This window comes from Bubalus bubalis, chromosome 1 (genome assembly GCF_019923935.1).
Source record: "Bubalus bubalis isolate 160015118507 breed Murrah chromosome 1, NDDB_SH_1, whole genome shotgun sequence".
Taxonomy (NCBI): domain Eukaryota; kingdom Metazoa; phylum Chordata; class Mammalia; order Artiodactyla; family Bovidae; genus Bubalus; species Bubalus bubalis.
Window position 1 is genome coordinate 131,773,474 of NC_059157.1, and position 17,874 is coordinate 131,791,347.

Below are 17,874 nucleotides of genomic sequence, written 5' to 3' on the forward strand. Positions count from 1 at the left end.
TCTTGGTTTACATACTATTAATGCCTAGCTTGAGGGATTTTGAGCATAACTTTGATAGCATGTGAAATGAGTACAACTGTTTGGTAGTTTAAACATTCTTTGGCGTTGTCCTTCTTTGGGATTCCAATGAAAACTGACTTTTCCAGTCCTGTGGTCACTTCTAAGTTTTCCAAATTTGCTGGTGTATTGAGTGCAGTACTTTAAAAGTCTTAATCTTTTAGGATTTGAAATAGCTCAGCTGGAATTCAATCACCTCCACTAGCTTTGTTTGTAGTAATGCTTCCTAAGGCCCACTTCACACTTCAGGATGTCCAAGTCTAGGTGAGTGACCACAACCTTGTGGTTATTCAGGTCATTAAGATCTTTTTTTTGTACAGTTCTTTGTATTCCTGCCACCTCTTCTTAATCTCTTCTGCTTCTGTACTCTATTCTACTCATGACTCTCCTTCAGTATTCTACTTATGATTGAACTATTTTAAAATAAAAATGTATTTATACTTTATCTTGTAAGAATTAGTTTAAAATATAAAAATGCTTATCCATAGGGCATCATATATTTTCTGGATATTGTAACTTTCAATTTTAGGAATAACTTCATTTTGTTTTTTTATTAATAGTAAAACTTGAATTTACAATAACATTATAATAAAAGTTGGAATAGTTATAAACCCTTCTCTTAAAATAAAAGGAAAAAGCAGAATTATGACTCAGAGCAATCTAAACTTAACCCTAATTAATATCTTGGAAAATAGTCAAATTAGAAAAAATTCTATTTCCAAGTTTGACTTTTATAGAAATAACAAAGAAACATATTTTGGATTGGTTATACAAATAATTGTTTCAATATTTGATGATTTTGTTATGTTTATAGGATTTGATTATAGAAGACAATCTTTTAAAACTTGAAGTTAAACGTACTCGAGAACTGCTTCACAGTAAGGCAGAAGAAGTTCTTTCTCTGGAAAAAAGAAAACAACAGTTACACAAAGCTATGGAAGAACGGACCGAAGAAATTAAGGTTCACAAAACAATGCTTGCATCACAAATAAGATATGTTGATCAAGAACGGCAAAATATAAGGTAATAATTAGAATTTTTAAATATTGCTAATGAATTTTGAAAACATGAGTAGTGTTAGAAGAACTGACTGTTCCCTCCACCACCTTGGATATCCATCTTTTTCTTATTTGTTTGAAAAGGCTATTAATATAATGTGTGTGTGTGCTCAGTCATGTCCAGCTCTTTGCGACCCTATAGACTGTAGCCTGCCAAGCTCCTCTGTCCATGGAATTCTCCAGGCAAGAATACTGGAGTGGGTAGCCATTTCCTTCTCCAAGGGATCTTCTCAACCAAGGGATTGAACCTGGGTCTCCAGCATTGCAGGCAGAATCTTTACTGTTTGAACCACCAGGGAAGATTAATATAAAACATAGGCCACATTTTAGTAGCAAATATATGCTTCTCTCTCTCTCTCTATTTCCTTAGGCTAACTCCTTGTTCTGCAGATTTATCATTTTACGTTAAGATCACCAATTCCCTTGGAATTGATTTTTATATATAGTTCGTGGTAAGGGTTCAATAACATGTTTTCCCTTATGGATCTGCCTGCTATGCAGGAGATGCAGGAGATGTGGGTTCAGGATCCTGCAGGGGGACCCAAGATCCCCCCTGAGTTGGGAGGATCCCCTAGAAAAGAGCATGGCAACCCACTGCAGTATTCTTTCCAGGAAAATCCCATGGATAGAGAAGCCTATTGGGCTATGGCTATGGGGTCGCACAGAGTCGATCATGACTGAAGCAACTGAGTATGCACACATGCCCAAGGGTCCAATAACATGCTTTCCCTTATGGATACCCAACAGCTGCATTTACTGAAGCAATTTTCCCCTAGAGATTTCACCTATCTTGTATAAGATTTATTTCTGGATTACATGCTACTTTTTAAGTGTTACTGTCAATGTTAATCTCTTTTTAAAGCATTTCATATTTGATTTGTTGCTGGTATGTAGAAATGCAGTTGGTTTCATTAAGTATTCAGCAACCTTGCTTAAACTTTTATTAATTCTAACAGTTGATCTGTAGATTCTACCTTCCAGGTATTTAATTGACATCATTTGCAAACAACAGTTTTGTGTCTTCCTTTTCAACCTCTATAACTTTTCTTGTTCTTGCTTTATCGTCCTTGCTATTTAACCTCCAGTTCAATGCCGAATAGTAATGGTGATTGCAGGTACCCTTGTCTTGCAGGTGCTTGATCTCAAAGGGAAAGTGTTCATTGTTTTATCATTAAGTATCAAGTTTACTATAATGTTTTTTGAGATTCTTTTTACAATATTAAGAGAGATCCCATCTATTTTCATTCTTTGATAAGAGGTTGTTTTAATTTGTTTAATCAGAAATGAATGTTGACTTTTATTATGTGATTTTTTTTTAGTCATTGATATGATATAGCTTCTTCAATCTGTTAGTATAATTGAAAACTGTATATTGATCACTTTTTCAAAGTTAAACTAACTTACCTTCTTGTAGTAAATGTAACTGTCACGTATTATATTTTGTATGTATCTAGATTTTGTTTGCTAATATTTTTATATAATTTTTACATTCTATGCTTATAGTTGCTTTCTCTCCTGTCCTTGTCAAATTATCAGGTTATTAAGGTTACATCTACTTTTATAAAATGATTTTTGTGTTTCTTTTTTTCCTATACTCTAGGTAAGTTTGTAAAAGAGCAGAATTACATCTTGAATTTTCAAACACCTCACCGGTAAAGCCTTTGGACATCTGGAGTTTTTTGAGGAAGATTTAGTTCAGTTGAACTGTTGGTTCAGTTTATTTATTGGTTATGGGACAGTGTGGATCTTGTATTTTTTCTTGCATCTGTTTTAGTAAATTTCTTATTTTTCTCTAGAAAAAAATTTTCTACAGACTTCTTTCATGAAAGTGACTCTTATTTCTGCATAATCTTCTGTATCTCCTTTTTTTCCTCCTCTCAGTCATATCACATTTGTTTTCCACTTTTTCATTCATAAAGAAATATATCTTTCTTGTTTCCAGAGCTGTGGTAGGTTTTTTTTCCTTTTAATATTTTCTGTTTTAGGAAGGAGGAGACATGTTTGTGCTTGGTCCACCATCTTAAGCTGGAAGGCCAACAAGTCTTGTCTTTTACAATCACATAAAGGATGAGTAAATATTTTCTGATGAAACAATATTAATACTTAAAAATAAGCAAAGCTATAACTTCTGATACTTACTATATTTTACCATCAACTTTCTTTAGGAGTAGGAACCTAGTATGTTGAAGATTTCTTTTCACTATGGTTAGAAGGCTTATTTTCATGAAGCTATAGCAGGCAAATGAGTCTCCATGTTGCTGTACATATATTAGCATTATTAGTATTATTACAAAATAAGTTAAAAATGATTTAAAAATATAAATTTACTGGAATAAAAGGAAGAAAGTAACCAGCAGTTTTAAGGCTGTAAATCTCAGGAGATAATTCTCCAAAAGTTTCTCATATTTCTGCATACCTTGAGAGAAGAGGCAATAGCTATCCTGTTCTGGACCATATTTTAAAAAAATTTTGGTGAAAAACACCTAAAATTTATCTTAACCATTTAAAAATGTATAGATAGTAGTATTAGTATTTTCACATTTTTGAGCAACAGATCTCTAGAACTTTTTCATCTTGTAAAACTGAAACTCTATACCCATTAAATATTAGCTTTGCATTTTCCCCTTCCCCTCGCCCTTGATAGCCACTGTTTTTTCTGCCTGTATGAATTTGACTACACTAGATGCCTCACATAAGTGGATCATGTAGTATTGATATTTGTCTTTTTTGACTGGCTTATTGTATTTAGCATAATGTCTGCAAGACTCACCCATGCTTCCACTTCTTGGCTATTGTGAACTATTGTGAATAATATATGAACATCGATGTGCACACATGTCTTTGAAAACCATTTTCAGTTCTTTAGGATATATACCCAGGAGTAGGATGACTGGATCATACGACTATTTTATTTTTAACTTTTTGAGGAACTGCCATATTTTTCATAGTGGTTGCATCATTTTACTGTCCCACCAAGAGTTCTTAAAGGTTCAGTTTCTCTACACCCTCACCAATACTTTATTATTATTATTTTTGTCTTTGATAGTAGCCATCCTCACGGGTGTGAAGTGATATCTTATTGTGGTTTTGATTTGCATAGGACTATCTTTTAAAGGATATTTGGATAGTGAATAGCCTTGTGAGCTAGAGATAGTATCTCCCTCCGGAGCAAAGGTTAGGTATGTTTGCTTATTTCCCATTATGAAATATTTGGATCAGCTAAGCTTGAGTTCTTCAGTTGTGACATAAACCTACTGTATGTGCAGCATCCATTTGATCCCCTCCTCACTTTCATGTGACTTCAAGAGCAAGGGGAACCAATGCAAATAGGCAGCTCATGCTACTTGGTATGCCAATGAGTGGTAAAGTCCTTTTCCTGTGACCCAGATATCTTGTGTTTTCTGCCAGCATCCATGAAAGTGGCAGACTAACTTGCTAGCTTTTAAATAGGGTGAAATCTGAGACCTTTCACAGTTCAGTTCAGTTGCTCAGTCATGTCCAATTCTTTGCCACCCCGTGGACTGCAGCACAACAGGCTTCCCTGTCCATCACCAACTCCCAGGGCCTACTCAAACTCATATACAAGGAGTCAGTGATGCCAGCCAGCCATCTCATCCTCTGTCGTCCCCTTCTCCTCTCACCTTCAGGGTGAGAGGGTCTTCTCCAATGAGTTGGTTCTTCACATCAGGTGACCAAAGTATTGGAGTTTCAGCTTTAGCATCAGTCCTTCCAATGAATATTCAGGACTGATTTCTTATTTTCAAACTGAAATGTAAAACTGCAAAGTGAGAACCTTATTAAACTGTTTCAGTAGTAACACAAATACAGACATCTTCTCTAAGAACAGTATAGTCCTTTAAAAAAGTATATTGTTTGTTTTTCAGTGTTTAATTTTTCTTTTCATGTTAGTGCTGAGTTTCATGAGCGGCTAAGTAAAATTGATAAGCTGAAGAATAGATATGAAATTCTTACTGTTGTTATGCTGCCTCCTGAAGGAGAAGAGGAGAAAACGCAGGCCTACTATGTAATAAAGGTAAGCTTAATGGATTTATGGGCTTCCCAGGTGGCTCTGATGGTAAATTATCCATCTGCAATGCAGGAGAACAGGCTTTGATCCCTGGATTGGGAAGATCCTCTAGAGAAGAGAATGGCTATCCACTCCAGTATTCTTGCCTGGAGAATTCCACAGACAGAGGAGCCTGGTGGGCTATAGTCCATGGAGTCTCAAAGAGTTGGATATGACTGAGTGACTTACCCTTCCAGTTCTAATGGATTTACAGTTGTGGTAAAATGAAGTATCCATTCAGTTCAGTTAAGTCACTCAGTCGTGTCTGATGCTTCGACCTCATGAACCGCAGCACGCTAGGCCTCCCTGTCCATCACCAACTCCTGGAGTTCACCCAAACTCATGTCCACTGAGTCGGTGATGCCATCCAACCATCTCATCCTCTGTCGTCCCCTTCTCCTCCCACCTTCAATCTTTCCCAGCATCAGGGTCTTTTCAAATGAGTCAGCTCATCGCATCAGGTGGCCAAAGTACTGGAGTTTCAGCTTCAACATCAGTTCTTCCAATGAACACCCAAGACCAATCTCCTTTAGGATGGACTGGTTGGATCTCCTTGCAGTCCAAGAGACTCTCAAGAGTCTTCTCAAACACCACAGTTCAAAAACATCAAATCTTTGGCACTCAGCTTTCTTTACAGTCCAACTCTCACATCCATACATGACTACTGGAAAAACCATAGCCTTGACTAGATAGACCTATGTTGACAAAGTAATGTCTCTGCTTTTTAATATGCTGTCTATGTTGGTCATAACTTTCCTTCCGAGGAGTAAGTGTCTTTTAATTTCATGGCTGCAGTCACCATCTGCAGTGATTTCGGAGCCCAGAAAAATAAAGTCGGCCACAGTCTCCACTGTTTCCCCATCTATTTCCCATGAAGTGATGGGACCAGGTGCCATGATCTTTGTTTTCTGAATGTTGAGCTTTAAACCAGCTTTTTCAGTCTCTTCTTTCACTTTCATCAAGAGGCTCTTTAGTTCTTCACTTTCTGCCATAAGGGTGGTGTCATCTGCATATCTGAGGTTATTGATATTTCTTCCAGCAATCTTGACTCCAGCTTCTGCTTCTTCCAGCCCAGCGTTTCTCATGATGTACTCTGCATATAAGTTAAATAAGCAGGGTAACAGTATACAGCCTTGACGTGCTCCTTTTCCTATTTGGAACCAGTCTGTTGTTCCATGTCCAATGCTAACTGTTGCTTCCTGACCTGCATACAGGTTTCTCAAGAGGCAGGTCAGATGGTCTGGTATTCCCATCTCTTTCAGAATTTTTACAGTTTATTGTGATCTACACAGTTAAAGGCTTTGGCATAGTCAATAAAGCAGAAATAGATGTTTTTCTGGAACTCTCTTGCTTTTTCGATGATCCATTGGATGTTGGCAATTTGATTTCTGGTTTCTCTGCCTTTTCTAAACCAGCTTGAACATATGGAAGTTAATGGTTCACATATTGCTGAAGCCTGGCTTGGAGAATTTTGAACATTACTTTACTAGCATGTGAGATGAGTGCAATTGTGCGGTAGTTTGAGCATTCTTTGGCATTGCCTTTCTTTGGGATTGGAATGAATCCCAAGCTCTTGTTAACAACCAAATGGCATTTTTTTTTTTTTTTTGCTATGGAATTTCAAATTTCATAGCTGTCCAGTAGCTATTGCACATAATTAGGGTCATAGAACATGAGTTGCTAGATGGAGGTACTGAAGGACTATTAGTTTTATACACATGAGGTCAAAGAAAAGCCTAGACCATTCAGACACAGGTTTTTTTTGGCTATCATTTGTGTCACATTCAGTTCAGTTCACTTCAGTTCAGTCGCTCAGTCATGTCCATCTCTTTGCAACCGCATGGACTGCAGCCTGCCAGGCTTCCCTGTCCATCAACTCCCGGAGTTTACTTAAATTCATGTCCATTGAGTCAGTGATATATCCAACCATCTTATCCTCTGTTGTCCTCTTCTCTTGCCTTCAGTCTTTCCCAGCATCAGGGTCTTTCCTAGTGAGTCAGTTCTTTGCACCTGTGTCATGTTGTGTTCCCTCATTTATTCAAAGTTCATAAACTCTTACTCTAAAACCTACTATCACTCTCAGTATCACGTGCTTGTGACAACCCATTCACTTTAGGCTCAAAGCTTTACTTCACTGTATCCACTCATATGACCACAACCTAGACTTTGTCTCCTGGAGCTCCACCACCTTTGAATCTTACACTCCTGTTTACCATTGCTGTCCTGGTATGGCAGATATGCAGAGAGGAAGGGGGCTGTTCCTTTGCCTTCATATTAGGAGACAAACAGATCAGATAAATTTACTGTTTTTTTTTTTTTTTTTTTTCCTGATGTTTTGAGAGTTGACTGCCATCTTGTGGTTGACTTCTACTTACTCTTCTAAGCTTCCCTCTGTAGCCCTTCTTTTAGGCTGCCCTGAACACATACAACACTGTGTGATATGTCTGCCACTTTGCCTCAGGAAATTCCTTCCAATCTATATGAGAAATGAGTCCCAGCTCTCAAATGCTTCTTATCAGTCTTTAGTACCTCAGGCTTCTGTCCACTATTAACAGTATTTTCCTCCTCTTAGGTTTTGAAGGTTCCCAAGGGGTGAATTGGAGGCTCTATTCTGTTAATTCTTGGGAAGTAGATAGATCCTGCAATTGCAGTGAAGTTTCTCTCCCAAAAAGGGCTCTGATGAGAGTTACATAAAAAGCACTGGTGTTCGAGTGCTTTTGTCCAAGTCTTAATTCTATCACTTATTAGGTAGGTGACCTTGAATACGTTACTTAACCATTTGGGGCCTCAGTGTCCTCACTTGCAAAATTAGGATACTGTTACATTTGTTGTAAGAAGTAAATGAGAAAATATATGTAAAGCCCTTAAAGCAGTGCCTGGAACAAAATGAGCTCTCAATGAATGTTAGCTGAAATTATTGTTATTGCTGTTATGATGATGATGTTGATGGGAAGTATCCACTTTTTAGGGAAAAACAGGCAGGTCATATGAGGAGGAGTATTCCTTTGTGCCAATGTAACTAATATATGACATTAATCAAGGTTGTCAGTTGTTCTCAATTTCCTGATGCCACATTCCACTTTCCATCTTCTCCAGGGTTCATAGCTTGCCACACAGTTATTTACATGTTTTGTTTATAGAACATTTAAATGTTTTACTCACTATTCCTCATGTGTGCCAGATGTATAAAACTGAAACTTTCTTTAATAACTAAAGTCAGTCTGGCTTAATGTTAAGAAAAATCATCCATGGTCTGAAAATGAGGAAAAGCAATCAGTGGGTGTACAATGATGCCACTTCATGGTGACAGAGAAGGCTTGCCATTTTCTAGCAGGCCCTCCAGGGATTGTCTGATTCTACAGGAATGCACACCTCTGACTGATTTTCTGTTGACTAATCTATTTTACCATTCTCTAGAGGGATAGACTTTATCTTACGGAAAAATGATGGTAATGCATATGATTCTCACTCATAACAATGCAAATGAATTTTGCCCAGTGTAATACAACTCACTTAATGCTTGTAGGAAAGATAACCCAAGCATTATATTTTATTACCAAAGCCTTTGACTATGTGGATCACAATAAACTGTGGAAAATGGGAATACCAGACCACCTGACCTGCCTCTTGAGAAACGTGTATGCAGGTCAGGAAGCAAGAATTAGAACTGGACATGGAACAACAGACTGGTTCCAAATAGGAAAAGGAGTACGTTAAGGCTGTATATTGTCACCCTGCTCATTTAACTTATATGCAGAGTACATCATGAGAAACGCTGGGCTGGAAGAAGCAGAAGCTGGAATCAAGATTGCCGGGAGAAATATCAATAACCTCAGATATGCAGATGACACCACCCTTATGGCAGAAAGTGAAGAGGAACTCAAAAGCCTCTTGATGAAAGTGAAAGTGGAGAGTGAAAAAGTTGGCTTAAAGCTCAACATTCAGAAAACAAAGATCATGGCATCTGGTCCCATCACTTCATGGGAAATAGATGGGGAAACAGTAGAAACAGTGTCAGATTTTATTTTTTTGGGTTCCAAAATCACTGCAGATGGTGATTGTAGCCCTGAAATTAAGACGCTTACTCCTTGGAAGGAAATTTATGACCAACCTAGATAGCATGTAAGCAGAGACATTACTTTGTCCACAAAGGTCCATCTAGTCAAGGCTATGGCTTTTCCAGTGGTCGTGTATGGATGTGAGAGTTGGACTGTGAAGAAAGCTGAGCGCTGAAAATTGATGTTTTTGAACTGTGGTGTTGAAGACTCTTGAGAATCCCTTGGACTGCAAGGAGATCCAACCAGTCCATCCTAAAGGAGATGAGTCTTGGGTGTTCATTGGAAGGACTGATGCTGAAGCTGAAACTCCAATACTTTGGCCACCTCATGTGAAGAGTTGACTCATTGGAAAAGACCCTGATGCTGGGAGGGATTGGGGACAGGAGGAGAAGGGGACGACAGAGGATGAGATGGCTGGATGGCATCACCGATAGATAGACATGAGTTTGGGTGAACTCTGGGAGTTGGTGATGGACAGGAAGGCCTGGCGTGCTACGATTCATGGGGTTGCAAAGAGGTGGACATGACTGAGAGACTGAACTGAACTGAATTGAACTAAAAAGATATTAGCCAGTTTTATATCTATAAGAAAATTAATCTCAGCATTTCTGACTCTGTATATTTGTAAAATCTAATTCTCTTTTTGAACTTGTCTAAATGTCTTACTGGTTCTTTCACTAATGAATTGGATAAAATCTTTGACATGTTTATGTTCATATGAGCATAATATTTAACTTTTTGAAAATACGATTTCAGCAGTTTCACTGCTGGAAAAAACTTCGAAGCTAAACATCATTTCTAGTTTTGAATGTGGTAGACTTAGGGTGTAAATTCACTCAATTCAGGCTCCTTTCCCTTCCTTATATCCTTTACATTCCTCCCGAAGGTGGTCTTTCCTGATAGGCACATATATGTATGTTTATAGCACTGGGGGAGAGGAGTTTGGTTATAGAGCAAACCACTCTTTTATTTTCTGCATACTCTATTTCAGGGGTAAGCAAACCAAGGACTCTGGGCTAAGTGCTGCCCACTACCATTTTATAAATAAGTGCTGAACCACACAATACATAAACTCATTCATTTGTGTATTGTCTCTGGCTGGTTTCATGCTACAATAGCAGTGGTATTAAGTACTAGTGGTTTAGAGACTGACTGGCCCATAAAGCCTAAAATATTTACTCTTCCCCATACTGTTTGCTGACCCCTTGTATTAATTTGTTAGAGCTGCTATAACAAAGTGTCACAATTAGGTAGCTTATACTATAGACATCTTACAGTTGTAGTGGCTGGAAGTCCAAGATGGTGTCAGCAGGATTGGTTCTTTCTAAGGGTTGGGAGGGACAATATGTTATATGCCTCTGTCTTAGTTTTTGGTGGTTTGCTGGCAGTTTTTGGAATTCCTTAGCTTATGGAAGCATCATCATTAGCTCTGCCTTCATCTTCACATGGCATTCTTCTTGTGTCTTTTCAGCCTTTCCTCTTTGTGTTCAAATTTCCCATTTTTGTAAGGACACTAGTGATAGTGGAATAGGGCCTACCCTAGTAAGTTCATCATAACTTGACTACATCTACGAAGACCCTATTTCCATATGTGGTCACATTCTGAGGTACTGAGGGTTGGGACTTCTTGTATTTTTTTAGGTTAACAGTTTAACCCACAGTCCTCATTTTTGGTCCTGCAAGTATCGTCTATGTTACACACATGGTCATGTTCCCTTTTACCCACCTTGTATTGTTCAGTCACTCAGTCATGTCTGACTCTTTGCGACCCCATGGACTACAGCACACCAGGCTTCCCTGTCCTTCACCATCTCCTGGAGTCTGCTCAAACTCATGTCCATTGAGTTGGTGATGCTATCCAACCGTCTTGTCCCGCCATCCCCTTCTCCTCCTGCTTTCATTCTTTCCCACCTTAGCACCTTCTATATCTGACTTTTTTTTTTTTTAATATTTATTTATTTGACTGTGCCAGGTCTTAGTCACAGCATGTGGGATCTAGTTTCCTGACCAGGAATTGAACCCAGGCCCCTCTGCATTGGGAGCTCAGAGTCTTAGCCACTGGACTACCAGGGAAGTCCCTATATCTGACTCTTAAGAGTCAGAAAAAATATAATCAGCAATCAGTGAAGGTCTGGCATCTTTCAAATCACATTTCCAAGTTCCCTTTTATCTTTATAAGGAAACAGTTCAATTCTGATCAGAATTTAATCAAACAGCCCAATAAAATTACTTTAAAATGCTGACAGAAAGGTATAAACATTTCTACCAAATACTGCTGCTACTGCTGCTAAGTCGCTTCAGTCGTGTCTGACTCTGTGCGACCCCATAGACGGCAGCCCACCAGGCTCCCCCATCCCTGGACTTCTCCAGGCAAGAACACTGGAGTGGGTTGCCATTTCTTTCTCCAAATAACTGCTCTTCTAATCCAGGATAAAAGGTAAAACATTATATAATTGGTGATTTAGAAGTAAATGGGACCATAAAGGTTTAGAAGTTTAAGGTATATGTGGAATTAGATCAGGAATTTGTATAAATGAACAAATCCAATGCCTTTGACAAATTGAACTTGGAGTAGTGAAGTAAATTATTTAATGCTATTCTGCTTACTACGGAGAAGGCAATGGCACCCCACTCCAGTACTCTTGCCTGGAAAATCCCATGGACGGAGGAGCCTGGTAGGCTGCAGTCCATGGGGTCACAAAGAGTCGGACATGACTGAGCGACTTCACTTTCACTTTTCACTTTTCACTTTCATGCATTGGAGAAGGAAATGGCAACCCACTCCAGTGTTCTTGCCTGGAGAATCCCAGGGACGGGGGAGCCTGGTGGGCTGCCGTCTCTGGGGTCGCACAGAGTCGGACACGACTGAAGCAACTTAGCAGCAGCAGCAGCAGGGGGAAATCTACAACTAAAATCTAGCTGTTTTAACTCATTCTAGCTTTTTCCCACTACACTATATTTTAAATGAAATGTTTGCTAATTCTAGACTCAACTTGAAAGAATTAGATGTAATTTATCTCAGAATTTTTTTTTTGCTAAGCTTTTTATTACATACTATTTGATATAAAATGTATATCTTGAGGCATAATAAAACAATAAACAGTGAAAATGTTAAGAATTGAAATGTTACCAAAACTTTTCCAGTGATCACATTCTGATTTAAAGATAGATACTTGGGATTGAATAATTTTACCAAAGAAATTATTAGTTGGTTTTGACTAAAAATAGGTTTCGGTACTTTTTTTTTAAACTTTATTAAAGTATCATTGATTTGTTTAGTGTTAAATTTCTGCTGTACAGCAAGGTGATTCAGTTATACATACATATATTCTTTTTCCAATATTCTTTCCCATTATGGTTTATTCAATAGGATCTTGTTGTTTATCCAGCCTGTATGTATTAATTTGCATCTGCTAATGTCGAACTCCCATCCTTTCCCCACCCTCTCTCCCTTGGTGACCACACGTCTGCTTGCTATGTCAATCAGTTTATTTTTATCACAAATTTGCTTCAGTAATTGAGCCAATTGTAATATCTTAACACTTTAGGAAAGATAACTAAAATATAGTTAATTTCACAATAGTGAACCTGAAGACTTAAAAAAAACTGTAGATCTTAAGTTATGTAAAATTTGATCAGTTTGAAGGAGGCAACAATGTTGACTGTGAGAACTTTTTGCTTGCTTAAAATAAATGAGAACTAGAGGTGTGATTCCTGAACCCTGCTTTTACCATATTAGTCATTAAAAACCAACAGTCTTCTGGACTCCCCTCGTGGGCCAGTGGCTAAATTTGCATCTGCTAATCCCAAACTCCCACTCTTTCCCTCCTCTACCCCACCCTTTGCAACTTCAAGTCTGTTTAATATGTCTGTGAGACTGTTTGTTTCATAGATAAGCTTGTTTTAGAGTCTGCATGTAAGTGATATCATATGATATTTGTCTTTCTCTTTCTTACTTCATTTAGTATGATAACCTCTAGGTCCACCATGTTGCTGCACATTGCAGTATTTTATTCTTTTCTACAGCTGAGTTAATATTCCATTGTATATATGTACCACATCTATTCATTCATCTGTCCATGGACATATAAGTTGTTTCCATGTCTTGTGAATAATGTTGTGAACAGAGGGGTCCATGTATCTTTTCTGAGTTATCATTTTATATGAGTATATGCCCAGGAGTAAGATTGTTGGATCATATGGCAACTCTATTTTTAGTTTTTTGAGGAACCTTCATACAGGTCTTCCACAGTGGCAGCACCAATTTACATCCCCACCAACAGTGTAGGAAGATTCCCTTTTCTTCACACCTCCTCTAGCATGTGCTATTTTTAAGACTTTATAATGATGGCTGTTCTGACTGGTGTAAGGTGGGATCTCACTGCAGTTTTGATTTGAATTTCTGTAATGATTAGTGATGAGGAGCATCTTTTCATGGGGGCATTTTAAAATATATATGCATACTATCTCAGTCTTTAATTGGAGAAGTGCTTTGGAACTGTTTTGGCACAACTCTAGAAGGCCTAGCCCAGAAGTCCGCTGACTACTCACTGAGGAATTTTTGGTTTTCAGCAGTTTATAGACTTCACTTGTTCCTGGCCACATTTATCATAATTATCTTTAATTAAAGCTGTTTTAAAATATGATAATATATACATGAAGTGAAGTGTTAGTTGCTCACTTCTGTCTGACTCTTTGCAACCCCATGGACTGTAGCCAACCACGCTCCTTTGTCCATGGGATTTTCCAGGCAAGGATACTGGAGTGGGTTAACATGTCCTTCTCCAGGAATATATACATGAGATTTGGCTTAAAATTTGCTGTTTTAATAGTTTTTAAGTGTACAGTTCAGTAGTATTAACTATATTCATATTGTTGTGCAGCCAACACAACAGCCATCTCTAGAACTTTATCTTTCAGAACTGAAACTGTACCTGTTAAAACAGTAACTCCCCATTTCTCCCTCCCTGAAATCCCTGGCAGCACCAATCTACTTTGCCTTTGTGAATATGACTACTCTAGGTACCTCATGTAAGTAGAATCATGCAGTATTTTTTCTTCTTAAAAATATTCAATCCCTGGGGTGGGAAGATCCCTTAGAGAGTGAAATGGCAAGCCACTCCAATATTCTTCCTGGAGAATTACATGGACAGAGGAGCCTGGCGGGTTACAGTCCTTGGGGTTGCAGAGTTGGACACAACTGAGCAACTAACACTTTCACTTTCATGGGTTTAGCTTGCTAACCTCTTTTACTCCTAAGATTTAAAATGTCAAAGTGTGCCAAACCTCTTCCAGGCAAGAAACATACATTCCTTTTATTTAATATCTAGTTTGAAACCTCTTCTACTTAACCTTTTCTTTTCTCAGTAAAGTTTATATTTTTTGGTCATTTTTGTTCGAGTCTTCATGTTAAGTTTTAGTTAACTCCCATCATGGTTTTGTATCCTAAGTGCTATATTTGGAAGGCCTTCAGGATTTGGTAAATCAAGTGCAAGAAATAAATGCTTGGTGCTGCACTTGCGTCCCAAGGCAAATTGGTATTGTTGTGAGTTAAGTACTTCCTGCCCTGATCACAGACATTCTTCTGCCCCCCCCACCCGCCCGCCATGATAAATACTTTTAACCAATCTATTCTATTCTGTTTTAAATAGGCTGCTCAAGAAAAAGAAGAACTTCAAAGGGAAGGTGACAGTTTGGATGCTAAGATCAACAAAGCTGAAAAAGAAATTTATGCTCTAGGAAACACCCTGCAAGTGCTGAACAGCTGCAACAACAATTACAAACAATCTTTTCAGAAAGTGACTCCATCTAGTATGTAGAAATTATTGAAACTTTTAAATGAATGTACATGTAGTGAAAGCTGCATAGTTATTTTAAAAAGAGGATCACTATGCGATAAGGAAAACAAGTGCATCATGTTTGATTCAGCTGGAAAACCTAATCACCACAACCCCTCTTCCCTCCCCCACTTAAAATAAATGCTAAGGTGTTAATTCCATCTGTTACTAGTTGTAGTGATGTGGCATAGTACTCCTCTACAGAGTTCATTTCAAATCTGAAACACACAGCAGCATACTCGGTGCTCTATGTTGACAAAATAAGAATAGTTATTTCACATCCTATTTTTCAAAAATCAGACATACAGAAGTTGACCTTTCATAATGAAAAATATTATAAGTTTAAATTATGTATTATCTTAAATTTGCTTTCTACACAGCATGTTAAAAATTTAAAGCAAAAATTCTTTTAAATTCTAGGTGCTGAGTATGAGGTAAAAATTCAACTAGAAGAACAAAAAAGAGCTGTTGATGAAAAATACAGATACAAACAAAGACAAATCAGAGAACTACAGGAAGATATCCAGGTAAATTCTATAGGCTTTAATAATAAGCCCTTAGTAAAAGTTAACTATCACTATTATTATAATTATTCTACTCTTGTTAATATACAATTTTTTAGAGAAGCAGTTAGAGATATCTCACTTAAATGAGAAAAAAGTGATCCAAGTATTAACTAGTTAAAATCCCAGTGCTAAGCCCTGACAATTACTTGGTAATCAGTGGATAAATTATAGCTAGCTAACTATGATATCCCCTGATCTTTATTTCAGTTAAACCCTTTAAAATCACCTTAAAAGACTGTTACTTAAAACAAAAATTTGAAAGATGAGAAAACAATGTGCATGGTAATAAGCAGGCTCTATATAAACATTTCGGAGAAGGCAATGGCACCCCACTCCAGTACTCTTGCCTGGAAAATCCTATGGATGGAGGAGCCTGGTAGGCTGCAGTCCATGGGGTCGCTAAGAGTTGGATATGACTGAGCGACTTCACTTTCACTTTTCACTTTCATGCATTGGAGAAGGAAATGGCAACCCACTCCAGTGTTCTTGCCTAGAGAATCCCAGGGACGGGCGAGCCTGGTGGGCTGCCGTCTATGGGGTCACACAGAGTTGGACATGACTGAAGTGACTTAGCAGCAGCATATAAACATTTAAGGGCTTCCCTGATGGCTCAGTGGTAAAGAATCCACCTGCCAATGCAGCAGACACAAGAGAGAGGGGTGCAATCCCTGGGTTGGGAAGATCCACTGGAGGAGGAAATGGCAACCCACTCCACTATTCTTCCTGAAAAATCCCATGAACAGAAGAGCCTGGCAGGCTACACTTGAAAGGGTTGCAGAGCTGGACATGACTGAGTGCACTTACAGAGATTTTTTTTATTAAAGGAATAGATTATATGAGTTGGGAATCTTTGAAACCTGTGTGCTTTCAATAGTCATTGTTTGAATTGTTTTTCTCCCAAATACCATAAAAATAACCTTCCAGTGGAATTATATATAAAACTTAATCCATAAAACCATTATACTTATTATCTACCAATAGAATGTACACTATATATGCCGAGTTGGCCACAACTGAGCAACCAAGCACATATATACAAAAACAAAGGAATCAGAATTAAATACTTGACAAGTGGCAATTATAAAAGTTATTTCTGATCCTAACCAATAAATTTGTTAATATTTATTTTCTGCAGAGCATGGAAAATACTTTAACAGTTATAGAACACTTAACAAATAATGTCAAAGAAAAAGTAACAGAGAAGCAAGCTTATGTACTTCAATTAAACAGAGAAACTGAGGAACAGAAGCCAAAATTAGAAAGAGTAACTAAACAGGTATTGGAAACTTTAAAAAACTGACCTGTCATATTTATGTTTTGGAGTTCCAAATGGTAACCTCACATCTTCCTTCATCCATTAAAAAATACTTAGTTCTAGAAAATAGGTTTAAATAACTGACTTCTGTTGACCAACAGTGTGCAAAACTCACCAGGGAAGTCCGTCTTTTGAAAGATACAAAAGATGAAACACTAGAAGAACAAGATATCAAACTTCGTGAAGTGAAACAGCTTCACAAGATCATTGATGAAATGATAGTTGATATCACACAAGAAAATGCTGAGATCGGTGTTATCCTTCAAACATACTTTCAACAGGTAATAAGGTCATCTTCTAGTCAAATATTTCTTAAACATTTCATGAAGAAAAATTTATGGTATTCAACATAAAATGAAATCTATTGAAAAATATTCTGAAATGCAATGGTACTAATGATTGCTCTTGAATATTTTTCCAGAGTGGTTTAGAACTACCTACAACTACTACTAAAGGTAGTCGTCACAGTTCTAGATCCCCTTCCCAGACTTCACTGTTATCAGCAAGGTAAGTGGAAGGAGAAAACACCATCTCCTGACTCACTCAGTTACAGCTTCCATCCCAAGCAAACTCGGCCACTTCCATTTGCCATCGCTGTTGGGCCTGCCAGTGCACTGCTAGTACTCCCCCCACTTTCCCTACCTTCTCATGTTTGTCAGAGGCAGAAACCAGCCAGCAGCACAAGACTCTTCTGGCTTCTGTCTGGTGTTACCATTTCCACTTTGACATATAGTGCTTTGTGACTATCAGCTATTTCAGCAGGATAAAGCAGGGTGAAATTTTGGATGATACACATAGCATGGTCATCCCTGAGTGTGGGGAGAATTGAGTAAACCATAAAAGGACCACTTAGCTGTACATAAATATTGAGTAAGAATTATAAGATTAAAATCCACTGTAAAATCTAAGAAGTTAGA

At 37.9% G+C, this 17,874-nt stretch overlaps 1 protein-coding gene across 1 annotated transcript in view; it reads left to right on the forward strand.

Moving 5' to 3' along the window:
- CCDC39 (coiled-coil domain containing 39) overlaps nt 1-17,874 on the forward strand; it is a 52,209-nt gene that overhangs the window by 29,905 nt on the left and 4,430 nt on the right. Inside the window, exons 13-19 of the mRNA XM_006050989.4 lie at nt 872-1,080; nt 5,025-5,148; nt 14,891-15,050; nt 15,497-15,603; nt 16,778-16,918; nt 17,059-17,238; nt 17,379-17,464. Coding sequence (XP_006051051.3) covers nt 872-1,080; nt 5,025-5,148; nt 14,891-15,050; nt 15,497-15,603; nt 16,778-16,918; nt 17,059-17,238; nt 17,379-17,464 — 1,007 coding nt within the window. The remainder of the gene's footprint in view (nt 1-871; nt 1,081-5,024; nt 5,149-14,890; nt 15,051-15,496; nt 15,604-16,777; nt 16,919-17,058; nt 17,239-17,378; nt 17,465-17,874) is intronic.